This window comes from Hypanus sabinus, chromosome 17 (genome assembly GCF_030144855.1).
Source record: "Hypanus sabinus isolate sHypSab1 chromosome 17, sHypSab1.hap1, whole genome shotgun sequence".
NCBI lineage: Eukaryota > Metazoa > Chordata > Chondrichthyes > Myliobatiformes > Dasyatidae > Hypanus > Hypanus sabinus.
The window spans coordinates 15,367,866-15,383,620 of record NC_082722.1 but is presented as its reverse complement, the minus strand read 5'-3'; the positions used below and the strand labels follow the sequence as shown (position 1 = coordinate 15,383,620).

At 40.8% G+C, this 15,755-nt stretch overlaps 1 protein-coding gene across 1 annotated transcript in view; it reads right to left on the bottom strand.

The window, feature by feature from the left end:
• LOC132406709 (Y+L amino acid transporter 2-like) overlaps nucleotides 1-15,755 on the bottom strand; it is a 94,046-nt gene that overhangs the window by 75,112 nt on the left and 3,179 nt on the right. The window contains exons 2-3 of the mRNA XM_059992584.1: nucleotides 13,406-13,531; nucleotides 13,053-13,055 (exon numbers count right to left, since the gene is read on the bottom strand). Of these exons, the coding sequence (XP_059848567.1) occupies nucleotides 13,053-13,055; nucleotides 13,406-13,531 (129 nt within the window). The remainder of the gene's footprint in view (nucleotides 1-13,052; nucleotides 13,056-13,405; nucleotides 13,532-15,755) is intronic.

The following is a 15,755-nucleotide window of genomic DNA, read 5'->3' as shown; positions in this document are numbered from 1 at the left end:
AGACTGAGGCCGATCTTCAGGCCGCAGGTCTCCTTTATACAGGGGCCTGTGGGAGGAGCCACAGGAGCAGTCAGCAGGGGTGTGTCCCGACAGGCACATAGTTCACCACACTGGGGAAGAATGAAGTGCAAGATCAAGAAGTCAAGGAGCATTGTTCTTAGAGGAAAGCTGGTTGACTTTCATTTCACTCTTTGTGGAGAGGAGATTCCATCCATTCAGGACCAACTAGTTAAGAGTCTCGGGCGATGGTACACAGAGGAGCTGAGAAACACCAAGAGGGTTCAAGAGACAGGAGAACAGATCGGCAGAAGTCTGATGTCTGTCGACAAGTGTGGCTTGCCTGGCAAGTTGAAGTTGTGGTGCTTGCAGTACGGACTGATGCCACAGATAATGTGGCCACTAACTGTCTATGAAGTGGCAATGCCCCACGTTGAGGCAATGGAATGGAAGATAAACAAGTATGTGAAGAAGGGGCTTGGAGTACTGAGCAGCCTCACCAATGTTGCAATCCGCAGTAGCCAGACAAAGCTTACCAACTCAGTGCAATCCCTTGTTGAAGGGGTCAAAGTAGCCAAGGTAAGATCATTTTTGATGCTTCGAGACTCAAAAGACCCTGTAATCAAGAACATCCAGCCGGATGTGAGATCAGGCAGGAAGTGGTCAGCCCGGGCAGCAGCTGATGTGGCAGAATCTAGATTGAAGCACAAGGAGACAGGGCTACCCAGCTAGGCCGCCAGGGACTTGGATGGACAACCCACAAGTGGTGGTCATCTTCTACAGGTAAGGAGTGCTGTGAGCTTGTATCGCAAGAAATACGAGAGGTAGAAGAGGAGAAGAGGTTAGCTACAACAGCTGGCCTGGCCAAACAAGGGGCTTGGAGCTAGTGGGAAAATATTGAACAACAACATCATCTATCTTGGAATGTTCTGTGGCAGATGGAACTGCTCCACATCTCTTTTCTATGCAGAGCAGTGTATGACCTGCTCCCAACACCTGCCAACCTCAGCACCTGGTATGAAGATAAGACAGACAGGTATGCTGCTTGTGGCAAGAAGGGAACAGTTCAACATATTTTGAGTCTATGCAGAGTCAATCTTTCCAGCGGCATGTACATTTTGAGACATAACAATGTAATCAAAGTTGTAAAAGAAGCGGTTGAGCAGAAAGTACTGTAGCACAGCTTATCTCATTCCCCATGCTGCACAGAACATTGCATATCATTTGTGAAAGAAGGCTCCAAATCAAGGGTGTACAGCACAAGCCCACAAGCATACTTTCTTCAACCAATGACTGGTGTGTCAAGACCGACCTGGACAGGAAAGCCAGTTTCCCAGAGCAAATAGCTTTCACCACATTGCGTCCAGATATAATCATCTGGTCTGACACCAGTAGAGAAGTAGTTATTGGTGAACTCACAGTCCCCTGGGAAGACAACATTGATGAAGCCCATGAGCACAAGTTAACCAAGTATACACAATTAAGATCAGAATGCAGAGACTGAGGGTGGAAGGTCTCATGCTATCTATTTAAAGTAGGTTGCCATGACTTTATTGTGTTCACTTTCCAGAAGTGGCTGCGTGACCTTGACTTCACTAGTAGAAAGATCAAGTCAACAGCAATCCTGTAGCTGAGACAGCAGAAACAGGATCATGATGGGTGTGGACCAAGTACGTCCAGAGGGGCAGATAGTCAGACAGTGTATCCATCTTTTGCAAACCCTTCAGTAGTTGCATAGGCACCTGTAGACTAGTAGACTATCTGTTGGATGTAAGTGACCAACAACTCTGATAAAGGGAGATGCCAGGTTGTTGAGGTCACCTGTGGGAGGTGGTGCTTTAGCACTGCAGGCCCACAACCTTGAGGGAGTCTTGGTGGCAGATCAACTGATGATCCCACTGGTGATAGTACAGGATAAGACAGCTCAGAAGGGAAGGAGGGAAAAGAGGAGAGCAGTAGTGATAGGGGATTCGATAGTTAGGTGGACAGATAAGAGGTTCTGTGGAAGAGATCAAGAATCCTGGATGATCAGTTGCCTCCCTGGTGCCAGGGTCCGCAATATCTCGGATCGAGTTCTCAGTATTCTCAAGAGGGAGGGTGAGCAGCCGGATGTCATGGTCCATGTAGGGACCAATGACGTGGGTAGGAAGAGTGAGGAGGTCCTGAAAGGTGAGTTTAGGGAGTTAGGCACCAAGTTAAAGGCCAGGACCTCCAGGATAGCAATCTCAGGATTGCTACCAGTGCCACTTGCAAGCTGGTTTCGAAATAGTAAGATAGCGCAGATCAACACGTGGCTGAAGACATGGTGCAGGAGAGAGAGCTTCAGATTTATAGATAATTGGACAGTTTTCCCAGGGAAGGTGGGACCTGTTCCAGTGGAACATCTGAACTGGAGGGGAACAAATATTCTTGCAGGTAGGTTTGCTAGAGAGGCTGCAGTGGATTTAAACTAGATACAAGGGGGGAGGGGAACCAGAGTGTAGGAACAAATGTGTGGGAGAAGGAAAAGAAGATAGTAAAGTTGTTTGCACCGTTAGAGATAAACAGAGAGTAAGAGGTGGAGAATTTCTTAAATGCATTTATTTTAATGCTAGGAGCATTGTAAGAAAGGTGGATGAGTTTAGAGCAAGGATTGATACCTGGAAACATGATGTTGTAGCTATTAGTGAAACATGGCCGCAGGAGGGGTGTGATTGGCAACTCAATATTCCTGGATTCCATTGCTTTAGGTGTGACTGAATCGGAGGGACAAGAGGGGGAGGTGTTGCTTTGTTTGACAGAGAAAATATTATAGCAGTGCTCTGGCAGGATAGATTAGAGGGTTTGTCTATTTGGGTGGAATTGAGGAATGGGAAAGGTGTAGTAACACTTATAGGGCAGTATTATAGACCACCTAATGGGGAGCGAGAATTGGAGGAGCAAATTTGCAAGGAAATAGCAGATATTTGTAGTAAGCACAGGATTGTGATTGTTGGAGATTTTGATTTTCCACACATAAACTGGGAAGCCCATACTGTAAAAGGGCTTGATGGTTTGGAGTTTGTAAAATGTGTGCAGGATAGTTTTTTGCAGCAATATATAGAGGTACCAACTAGAGATGGGGCAGTATTGGATCTCCTGTTAGGGAATGAGATAGGTCAGGTGACGGAGGTATGCACTGGGGTACACTTCAGTTCCAGTGATCACAATGCCATTAGTTTCAATATAATTATGGAAAAGGATAGGACTGGACCCAGGGTTGAGATTTTTGATTGGAGAAAGGCTAACTTTGAGGAGATGCGAAAGGATTTAGGAGGAGCGGATTGGGACAATTTGTTTTATGGGAAGGATGTAATAGAGAAATGGAGGTCAATTAAAGGTGAAACTTTGAGGGTACAGAATCTTTATGTTCCTGTTAGGTTGAAAGGAAAGGTTAAAAGTTTGAGACAGCGATGATTTTCAAGGGATATTGGAAACTTGGTTCTGAAAAAGAGAGAGATCTACAATAAATAGAAGCAGCATCGAGTAAATGAGGTGCTCGAGGAATATAAAGAATGTAAGAAGAATCTTAAAAAAGAAATTAGAAAAGCTAAAATAAGATACGAGGTTGCTTTGGAAAGTAAGGTGAAAATAAATCCAAGGTTTTCTACAGTTATATATTAATAGCAAAAGGATAGTGAGGGATAAAATTGGTCCCTTAGAGAATCAGAGTGGACAATTATGTGTGGAGCCAAGAGAGATGGGGGAGATTTTGAACAATTTCTTTTCTTTGGTATTCACTAAGGAGAAGGATATTGAATTGTGTAAGGTAAGGGAAACAAGTAGGGAAGTTATGGAAACAATGATGATTTAAGAGGAGGAAGTACTGGCGCTTTTAAGGAATATAAAAGTGGATAAATCTCCAAGTCCTGACAGGATATTCCTTAGGACATTGAGGGAAGTTAGCGTAGAAATAGCAGGGGCTCTGAAAGAAATATTTCAGATGTCATTAGAAATGGGGATGTACTACCTTTAGTTTTAATAATTGACAATACTTAGTCAGCTGAAATTTATAAGCTGGAATGTAAAGGGATTGAACCATCCTGTCAAAAGAAGGAAGGTGTTTACCATCTTAAGCAACTTAAAGCTGACATTGCCTTCCTGCAAGAAATTCATATTCAAAGTTTCAACAATTCTCGGCTTATGTCAAGATGGGTGAGTCAGCACTTCCATTTTTCCTTCCCAGCCAAAGCCAGGGGGGGGGGGGGGGGTTCTATCATTAATTAAAGTGTTCCTTTTGAGTTCCACAGTAAGATATCTGATACAAATGGTCGTTTTATTATTGTTTCTGGCAAATTATATAATACTAAGGTAATATTAGCTAATTTGTATGCTCCTAATTCGGATGATGTGAACTTTTTTGAATGTTCTTTTCCTTATTACCTGATCTGAACTCAGGTAATTCAAATCAGAGTGACTTTATTTGTTGGTTAGATCCAGCTTTGGATCGATTGTCCTCTGCTCCTAGATTACCTACTAAATCTGCTTTAGCTATTCATTCTTTCCCTTCTAACTATGGTATCTCCGATGTGTGCTTTTTTCATCTTACTGAGATTATTCCTTTTTTTCTCATTACCACCATACTTTTACTAGAATTATTTTTAATTGATAATCAGCTGATTTCATTTGTTCACTTGTGATTATCAGAGTATATTGATCTCAGATCATGCTCCAGTTACTTCATCTTTAAATTTCCCCAGTCTCCCTCAAATGAATAAACATTGGCGACTTTTTTTTTTAAATCGGATGATGATTTTGTAAAATTTATGAAGGATCAGATAACTTTTTTCCTAAACACCAATACTTCATCTGAAATTTCATCCCAGATTGTTGGGGATGCTATCTGAGGGGGGTCAAATAATTTCATATACAGTGAATCTCAAAAGAAAGACCCATTTAGAGCCATTAGATTTGATCAGTCAGATTAAAGTACTAGACCAACTATATGCTCAGACTAAAAATCCTGAATTGTACAAGAAGCGAGTAGAACTTCAAACTAAATTTGACTTTATCTCCACTCAACCAGTTGAACATCAATTTATTGAAAGCAAGAGCCGCTTCTATATTCATGGTGATAAATCTGGCAAGTTTCTAGTCAATCAATTGAGACGCTCTAAAGCCAAGCAATATTACAAAGATTTGAATAGAGAATGGGAATATTACATTGAATCATTCTGAAATTAATGACTCATTCAAGATCTTTTATTCTCGACTTTACACCTTTGAATCTTTACATAATAATATATCTGTTGACCTTTTTTAAATAGATTGAATATTCCTTCGCTCTCCTCTGACTTTAAAGCAAAACATAATGAGCCAATATCACAAGAAGTATCTTCTGCCATTTCTGCACTGTTGTCGGGCAAATCACCGGGACCTGATGGGTTCTCTGCAGAATTTTATAAATCATTTTCCTCACTTCTTTCATCTCCATTATTTTTAGTTCTATTTGATATGTTTAAACATGATAATTTGCCACTATCATTTAATGAGGCATGTATTATTCTTTTACCTAAAAAAGGTAAAGATCCAACAGAGTGTTCCTCTTATAGGCCGATTTCTTTGTTAAATGTTGATGTTAAAATTTTGGCCAAAGTTTTGGCCCACAGATTGGAAAATTTATACTTTCTATTATTTCTGATGATCAAACCGGTTTTATTAAAAATTGTCTTCCCTTTTTTAATATACGATGTTTATTTAAAATTTTATATTCACCCTCATTTGGGACTCCTGAATGTGTTACTTCTCTTGATGAGGAGAAAGCGTTTGATCGTGTAGAGTGGAATTGCCTTTTTGCAGCTTTAGAAAAATTTGATCTTGGTCAAAGTTTTATTTCTTGGATTAAATTGTTATACCTATGTCCTACCGCTTCTGTTCTGACTAACTCGCAGCAATCCCAGTCGTTTAGCCTTAAACGTAGCACCCATCAAGGATGCCCTTTAAGTCCCTTCCTTTTTGATTTGGCTATAGAGCCGCTGGCGATTGCATTTCGAAGTTGCCCTGAACTGACGGGGATTTGGAGGGGGGTGTTGAGAATAAAGTTTCTCTTTATTTATTACTTTTTCTATCAAATCCATCCACTTCCTTACTCCCAATGTTTTTACTTCTTGATCAATTCAGCCAGCTTTCTGGCTATAAACTCAATCTACACAAGAGTGAACTCTTTCCAATTAATAAAGAAGCACAAACATTAGTATTTTGTGACCTCCCTTTTAAAGTAGTTAATAATCGATTTACTTACCTTGGCATTACAGTTACAAGGAATTTCAAGGATCTTTTTTGTGAAAATTTTGCTTATCTTTTGAACTCCACAAAACAGAGTTTGTCACAATGGTCACCCTTATCTATGTCTCTGGTAGGTTGTATTAATGTTATTAAGGTGTATATCCTTCCTAAATTTTTATACTTATTTCAATCTATTCCAATTTTTATTTCTAAAGCTTTTTTTGATTCCTTAGATTCTATTATTTTGTCCTATCTATGGAAGGGTAAATATTCTAGACTTAATAAAGCTTACCTGCAAAGATCTAAAAAAGGTGGTATGGCTTTACCTAACTTCCATTTATACTATTGGGCAGCTAATATTTTCTGTCTTACTTTTTGGTCCTTTTTTCATAATCAGTCTGATTGTCCTAAATGGGTGGCAATGGAGTTGAATTCCACTAAGGATCTCCCTATTTCTGCACTTCTTGGATCTGCACTCCCTTGTCGCTAGCCTAGACTAATTGCTAATCCTCTTATTAGACATACTCCGAGAATTTGGGCCCAGTTTAGAAAATTTAATGGTCTTCATGGTTTCTCTCTTTCTAGTCCTATCTTACATAATCACCTTTTCTTACCTTCTATGCAAGATTCAACATTTCATGATGGCTATAGAATGGGCATTAGACACTTTGAAGATCTTTTCATTGATAATCGTTTTACAACTTTCCAGCAATTTTCTTCAAAATTCCATCTACCTAATGCCCACTTCTTTAGATACCTTCAAATTAGACATTTCATTAATTCTTTATTATCCAATTTTCCTGTGATGCCTGAGAAAAAACATTGTGGACCTGTTTCTTTCTATTAATCCATTGGGCAAAGGCTTAATATCTTTTATTCATGATAAATTAGTGACCCTAAGACATGCCCCCTTTGATAAAATTAGAACGGCTTGGGAGCATGACTTAAATATTTCTTTATCTGATGCAGTTTGGGACTCAATTCTCAAGTCAGTTAATTCAACCTCTCTTTGTGCTCGCCATTGTCTTTTACAGTTTAAGGTTGTACGTGGGGCTCACATGTCCAAATCTAAATTGTCCTGATTTTACCCTAACATTAGTCCTGTTGGCGAGGCTTCTGTTCTCCATGTGTACTGGGCCTGTCCCAGTCTGGAGAAATTTTGGAGAGAAGTTTTCTTAACTTTATTCTATATATTCTTAATTGCCACTTAGAACATAATCCTCTGATTGCTCTTTATGGTACCTTGGGTGAGCAAAATACATTTGAGTCTGACTAAACATTGAACATTATCTTTCAGCTAGACACTTAATTCTTCTTAGGTGGAGAGATGTTGCCCCCCCCCCACCCTTGCTCAATGGCTTAATGATATTATGTCCTGTTTAGACCTTGAAAAAAATTCACTACTCACTTCTCAACTCGGTCATAACACTTCACAAGATGTGGGGAGCTTTTCTTGAATATTTTCATAACTCCTCTTTAGATTGTCTTTTTTTTTTTACAACCCCTTACTTTCAGCTTTTTTTTCTTTCTTTCTTAGGTAGTAGGCATTACTATTCCTTGTTTTTATTTTCATTTACAGTTTTGGGGGTTTGAATGCTCCGATTAATATTTTTTACATCTTGCAATCATTGGCCTGGAGCTTTTTTTCTGTGGGAGGTGGGGAGGATACTAACTTTATATAATTTTATTTTGGGTGCTCTTACATCATTGTTTTGAAATATATTATTGTTATGTTTACTTTGCACTGTATTAATCATTTTGCTGTTGGGTTTTTGCTGTAGTAATTGTAGAAATGCATAAAAAAGATCAATTAAAAAAAAGAAACGGGGATGGTGCCGGAGGATTGGCGTATTGCTCATGTTGTTCTATTGTTTAAAAGGGTTCTAAAAGTAAACCTAGCAATTATAGGCCTGTAAGTTTGACGTCAGTGGTGGGTAAATTAATGGAAAGTATTCTTAGAGATGGTATATATAATTATCTGGATAGAGGGTCTGATTAGGAACAGTCAACATGGATTTGTGCGTGCAAGGTCATGTTTGACAAATCTTACTGAATTTTTGAAGAGGAAAATTGACAAGGGTAAAGCAGTGGATATTGTCTATATGGACTTCAGTAAGGCCTTTGACATGGTTCCGCATGGAAGATTAGTTAGGAAGGTTCAATCTTTAGGTATTAATATTGATGTAGTAAAATGGATTCAGCAGTGGCTGGATGGGAGATGCCAGATAGTAGTGGTGGATAACTGTTTGTCAGGTTGGAGGCCGGTGACTAGAGGTGTGCCTCAGGGTACTGGGTCCAATGTTGTTTATCATATACATTAATGATCTGAATGATGGGGTGGTAAATTGGATTAGTAAGTATGCAGATGATACTGAGATAGGTGGCATTGTGGATAATGAAGTAGGTTTTCAAAGCTTGCAGAGAGATTTAGGCCAGTTAGAAGAGTGGGCTGAAAGATGGCAGATAGAATTTAATGCTGATAAGTATCAGGTACTACGTTTTGTTAGGACTAATCAAACTAGGACATACATGGTAGGGCATTGAGGAATGCAGTAGAACAGAGGGATCTAGGAATAATTGTGCATAGTTCCCTGAAGGTAGAATCTCATGTGGATAGGGTGGTGAAGAAAGCTTTTGGTATGCTGGCCTTTATAAATCAGAGCATTTAGTATAGGAGTTGGGATGTAATGTTAAAATTGTACAATGCATTGGTGAGGCCAAATTTGGAGTATTGTGTACAGTTCTGGTCACCGAATTACAGGAAAGATGTCAACAAAATAGAGAGAGTACAGAGGAGATTTACTAGAATGTTACCTGGGTTTCAGCACCTAAGTTACAGAGAAAGGTTGAACAAGTTAGGACTTTATTCTTTGGAGCGTAGAAGGTTGAGGGGGGACTTGACAGAGGTAGTTAAAATTATGACGGGGATAGATAGAGTTGATGTGGATAGGTTTTTCCCATTGAGAGTAGGGGAGATTCAAACAAGAGGACATGAGTTGAGAGTTAGGAGGCAAAAGTTTAGGGGAAACATGAGGGGGAACTTCTTTACTCAGAGAGTGGTAGCTGTGTGGAACAAGCCTCCAGTAAAAGTGGTAGAGGCAGGTTCGATATTGTCATTTAATGTAAAATTGGATAGGAATATGGACAGGAAAGGAACGGAGGGTTATGGGCTGAGTGCAGGTCAATGGGACTAGGTGAGCAGCACAGACTAGAAGGGCCGAGATGGCCTGTTTCCATGCTGTAGTTGTTATATGGTTATATATGGTTAACATCTTAGTCCAAGTGTATTTTCATTTCATTTGCACAGCAGAATGAGGATGACTATGACTTGTCAGTGGAAGCCACTACTATTCCCCAACCAGATCTGAGAAACAAACCTATTGATAACCCTGATTTTATTATTTTCTTAGATGGCTCTTTGCACCGTCCAAAAGGTGGTCTGTTGCTGGTAGGGTATGTTATAGTAACTCCCTATGAGGTAATAGAAGCTTATGCCTTGCCAATAGGAACACCAGCGCAGGCAGCAAAACTTTATGCAGTGACCCGTGCTTGCATTTTGGCGGAAGTAAATACTGTCAATATTTATACTGACTCACGTTATGTGTTTGGGGTAGCACATGACCTTGGACAATTGTGCACAAAAAATAGAAGATTTACCTCCTCATCGCGAAAAGTGATTAAACATGCCTCCCTAGTGCTTAACCTTTTAGAAGCCATACAGCTGCCACAGGAGTTAGCAATAATTAACTGCAAGGCACACACCTCAGCCAAGGATGAGGTCTCCAAGGGAAATCAGTTTGCAGACAAAGTGGCAAGACAGGTGGCTCTTCAGCAACAGCCTGTGCTACAAGCCCCTCAGGTTGAATTGGAAGGGAAGGAGCTCCCTGAGTCAACTGATGTCCAGCAGTTGCAGGAAGCCCAAAATCTTGCCTCCAGCAAAAGAAATATACCTGGAGCAAATCTGGATGCTACCAGGACACCAGTTTATGGCGTCACCCAACAGCAGAGTAGTGTGCCCATAGTTTAATTTTGCCCCTGGCTCACCTGGCACATGGCTAGGCTCACATGGGCAAAGGAGGGATGCAGCGATTCAACAATGGTGTGCCCCAGGGATTACATCACTATCGAGAAGGTAGCATGAACTTGCTTAGCTTGCCAGCAAAACAACAGAGGAAAAAGGGGGTTTAAGTATATATTAGTAATAGCAGACATGTTTTCCAGAAGGGTGGAGGCCTATCCAACTAGGAGGGATGATACAATAACTGTGGTGAACGTTATGTGTTTGGGGTGAACGTATTGATGAAAGAAATTATACCTAAGTTTGGAATTCCCAGAAGGATAAATAGCGACCGGGGAATCCATTTTACAAAGTTAATGCAGGGACTGAAGGAAGCCTTGGGGTTCCACTGGAAATTCCATATCCCCTATCAGCCCCAGTCCTCAGGTATGGTGGAAAGAGTGAATGGAGAAATAAAAGCAGCATTGACAAAAGTTTGTCAGCGAAACGGCCTCAGATTGCCAGAAGCATTACCCTTAGTAATGAACACTTGCAAAACCAGACTAGAAATCCAGGACTTACCCCTCATGAAATTTTGATGGGGCAACCTATAACAACAGGAACTAAACCTCTCACGACCCCAGGAAAGGTAGCATTAATATGGAATGATGAGAAGACTCTGAAATATGCACAGCATTATGTCAGGAGGCAGGAAATTGTATGAGAGGGTCCAGCAAGTGCAGCTACCTTTAACCGAAGGTAACATGCATCCATATAAGCCGGAGATAGAATATATGTGAGATCAATGAATAGAGATTCTTTCTCTCCCAGGTGGAAAGGCCCCTACCTAGTGCTACTGATGACCTGTACAACTGTTAAGGTGAAAGAGAAACCTGATTGGACACACACCACCAGGTGCAAGTTGCACTACAATGGAGGAGAAATAAATGCTGAAAAAGTGACATCTTCCCCGAGAAAGGAACGACGCTGAGAACTAAGAACCAAGTGTTATTAAAAGACTGAAGAAAAAAATATAATCTAACCTGTAGCTCATGTAACATGTATTTAGTGACTGTAATTATTAACAAAATATATACTCCATAAAGGACTGACAAGAGAGAAGTAGTGTTAATAACCATATTGGGGGTACGATTGACTCAGTGTAACAGCGTCAGGATAAATACGGAGAAGTGGAGAAAAAGTTTTGAGCCTCTGAAGGAAGGACACGGTCATGGTGGAAATTAGCTAATTATATGGCCTACTGCACAAATTTAACCAACTGTTATGTTTGCATGGCAGTTCCCCATTCAGCGCACAGTCTGGTAAATCTTAAACCCTTGTCAGTGGGAAAAGAGCCCTTGTTATGTATATTGGTAGAATTACAGGTACTATTTCAGGCAGCGATTCTGCTCAAAATTGTCTCAACTCTGTAAAGTAGCTGGACTTGAATAATCTTAAATTATGGGGAAACACCACCAATATATTGACAACCAAGAGAAAGTCTGCAGATGCTGGAAATCTGAGCAACACTCACAAAATGCTGGAGGAACTCGGCAGGCCAGGCAGCATCTATGGTAAAAAGTAGAGTCGACGTTTTGGGCCAAAACCCTTCGGCAGGACTGGAGAAAAAAACAGCCGAGGAGTAGATTGTAAAGGTGGGGGGAGAGGAGAGAGAAATGCCAGGCGATAGGTGAAACTTGGAGGGGGAGGGATGAAGCAAAGAGCTAGGAAGTTGATTGGTGAAAGAGACAGAAGGCTATGAAAGAAAGAAGGGTCAGGGTGGGGGGGGGGGAGCACCAGAGAGAGGCGATGGATGGGCAAGGAGATAACACAAGAGAGAGAGACAATGGATGGGATATGGTGGGGGGGGGGGGGGGTCAGTGGAGGCATGGAAGCATTACTGGAAGTTTCATTAATCAAATTTTCATGTCATCAGGTTGGAGGCTGCCCCAAACAACTTCCACAGGATGTGCTCCCTCTATTGTCTCTTTAAGTTCAGGCCTTAGACAATAGCTTCAACACCACCGCCACACCACTGCCAAGAGGGATGTATGTAAAAACCCATGTAGCCTCAGTCGGTACCAGTTGAGAGACCAATGAGAGGACAGATCAAGGGGTGGGGGAGGGGAAGCAGGGAGGGGATAGGCAGGAAAGGTGAAGGAAGGAAGGTAAGGGGAAAGCATTATGTGTAGTAGAAGAAGGCAGCATCATGAGAGAGGTGATAGGCAGCTGGAATGGGGGAAAGGGAGAGGGAGGGAATTACCAGAAGTTGGAGAATTCAATGTTCATGCCAAAGGGCTGGAGACTATCCCCTCCATGCTTCCCCTCCCCCATCCTTTGATCTTCTTACTCGTCTCTCAACTGGCGCCTACCAATTTTCTCCTTCCCACCCTCCCCCTACCTTCTTTATAGGGCCCCTGCCCCATCCCTCTTCAGTCCTGACGAAAGGTCTCAGCCCGAAACGTTGACTGCTCATTTCCACGGATGCTGCCTGACCTGCTGAGTTCCATTAAGTCCTAGGAACCAGGAGGGAGGATATGTTTGGAAGTAAATTGTGAGTCCTGATAACAGAAAATAAAGAGGACTAGTAGACTCGTGCTGATAGACAATTGACATATCTTCTCAACAATTGATCATATACTGACTGTGGGATTCGAAACAAAGTTTTGCAAAAGTTGTTTGTCTTACTACAGTATATAAATATGAGAACTGTATAACCAAAAAATCAGAGTTCTGGTGGCAGTGGAGGCCACTGCAGACTCTCCACAATATTATGTTAATAAACTCTGGTGTACTTAGTTAGTGTTTCCACAACATCCTCTATCAATACCGATAATGAACTAATACAGTTTTATAATACTGTATTGGTGTGTTCTAATTTGTTTTGTATTTCATTTAAATACATAATTGTTAATCAGTTCAACAGCAGTTTGTCTTTTGAATACCTTTTTAACTATTGCTATGAAACTGCTAATTGGCCAAAAGGTACTGAGCACGATGTGTCACAATCAACCAGAATTCACTGTATACCAAGAAGAAAGGAATAACAGTTATATACCAATACGGTTAAATAAAGAGTGATGGGAAGAGATTTGCAGAACATTAGCTGACATGGAGAAACTGGATAAATGGCTTGGATATCTACATTATAGCACACAGTTCTCTTACCTTTGGCTAGTCTAACCATCCCTGTAATAATAATAATGACTAGACCGCAAACTTTGGCAAATGAGAGCACATCCTGGATTCTGGTTCCCCATTTTACGCTGGCGCAGTTTATAAAAGTAAGCGTGCCTATATATGAAAAAGTACAAGCAGATTTCAATAGAACAACTGTTTTTTTAATATACATTTTTATCTCCTCATTTGAATTGCATTCTGGCTCAATGGTTATTACATTAAGCATTGACTACACAGTCATGGTATAATAATTCAATTAACCATTCATTGGGTTAGTCTAAAACATAGCATGTTTTAATCCATTTCATCCATTGTTCTTGTGCCAGCTCTTTGAACAAACTACCCAGTTTAAATGGATGCACTTCATCTTTGATTTTGTTAATTCTTTTGAATTTTGGCTCTCTGGTTGCCAAACTTAATAATGAAAACAGCTTATTATTTTCAAACCCTATTAAAATCTCCACGATTTTGAACATTTCTGTCTAAACTGCCCTAAATTTTCTCTGCATTGAGGAGCAGAATCCCAGTTTCTGCGCAGTCTTTTTCCATAACTAAAATCTTACATCTCTGGTACCATTCCAGTAAATTTACTCCAAGCCACGAGCTTTGACTTACTTGGAGAAATGTAGTATCCAGAATTTCAATATTCAAACCAAATTATCTACCTGGGTTCAAAGCTGGTTTACAAAGAATTAACATATTTGATGTCCATCCTATCATTTTCAAAGACTTATGTATGCACATTCACAAGTCAATGTTCCTGAACTCCTTAAAAAATTGTACAGTATTCCTCCTACCGGCATTTTGCACTTCTGAATGTAAATCTAATCTGCCCTTTATTCAATCATATTGTCCTGAAAACACACACACAAAATACTGGAGGATCTCAGCAGGTTAGGAGGCATCTCTAGAAATGAATTATCTGTTGATGTTACAGGCCGAGATCCTTCTTCAAGACTGGAAAGGAAGAGGAAGGTGTCAGAATAAAAAGGTGGAGGGAAGATTAGCTAGGTGAGAGGTGAAGCCAGGTGTGTAGGAAAGGTAGAGGGCTGGACAAGAAGGAGCCTGATAGGAAAGGAGTGTGGACAATGGGAGAATGGGAAGGGGGAGGAGAATCAGGGACGTGTGAGGAGAAGTAAGAGGCCAGAGAGAAGAATAGAAAAAGAGGGAAGGGGAAGGGAAAATAAAATTACCTGAAGGAGAAATCAATGTTTATGCCTTCAGGTTGAAGTTTACCTGGATGGAATATAAGATGTTGCTCCTCCATCCATGGCAAAAGAGGAGGACATGGACCAAACACGAGGAAATCTGCAGATGCTGGAAGTTCAAACAACAACACACACAAAATGCTGGTAGAACACAGCAGGCTAGGCAGCATCTATAGGGAGAAGCAATGTCGACGTTTCAGGCCGAGACGTCAATATCGCTTCTCCCTATAGATGCTGCCTAGCCTGCTGTGTTCTACCAGCATTTTGTGGACATGGACCAATATGTTAAAACGGGAATGGGAAAATGAATAAAAACGGTTGGATATTGGGAAATTCCACATTTGGTAGCAGATAGACCAGAAGTGCTCGACAAAACAATCCCCCAATATATATAAGGTCTCACCAATGTAGAGGAGGCCACATTGAGAACATCTGATACAAAAGATGGCCCCAGCAGATTCACAGTTTTAGTGCTGCCTCACCTGCAAGGACAGATTGGAATCCAGAATGGAGGTAATCATTCTGTTGCTTGCAGGGATATTTGCCAGGAGGGGGATTAGTGAGGAGGGATGAATAAACAAGAAAATCACAGAGGGAGTGATCCCTGTGGAAAGCGAAGTTAAAGATGTGTTTGGTGACAGGATCCCATTGAAGCTGGCAGAAGTTGCAGAGAATGATGATGTCTTGGATGCAGAGGCTCATGGGATGGTAAGTGAGGACAAGAGGAACTCTACCCCTGTTAAGGCTGCAGGGAGATGCTGTGAATGTGGATATCAGGGAAATGGTGGTACAGGAAGGGGAACCCTATTCTTTGAAGGAAGAGGTATCTCTGAAGTCTTGGAAAGGAAAGCCTCATCCTCAGAACAGATATCGTGGAGATGAAGGAAATGAGAAAAAGGAATAGTAAGGAGATATGGCGTGGTGGGAAGAAATATAGTGAAGATAGCTGTGGGAATTGGTAGGTTTATAAAAGACATCGGTAGACAGTTTGTCTTCAGAAATGGAGGCAGAGATTGAGAAAGAGAGAGTGGTAACAAATAGACCTAATGAATTTAAAATCAAGGTAGAAGTTGGAGGCAAAGTTGATAAATTTGCTGAACTGTAGTCGTCAATGTAGCATAGGAAGAATT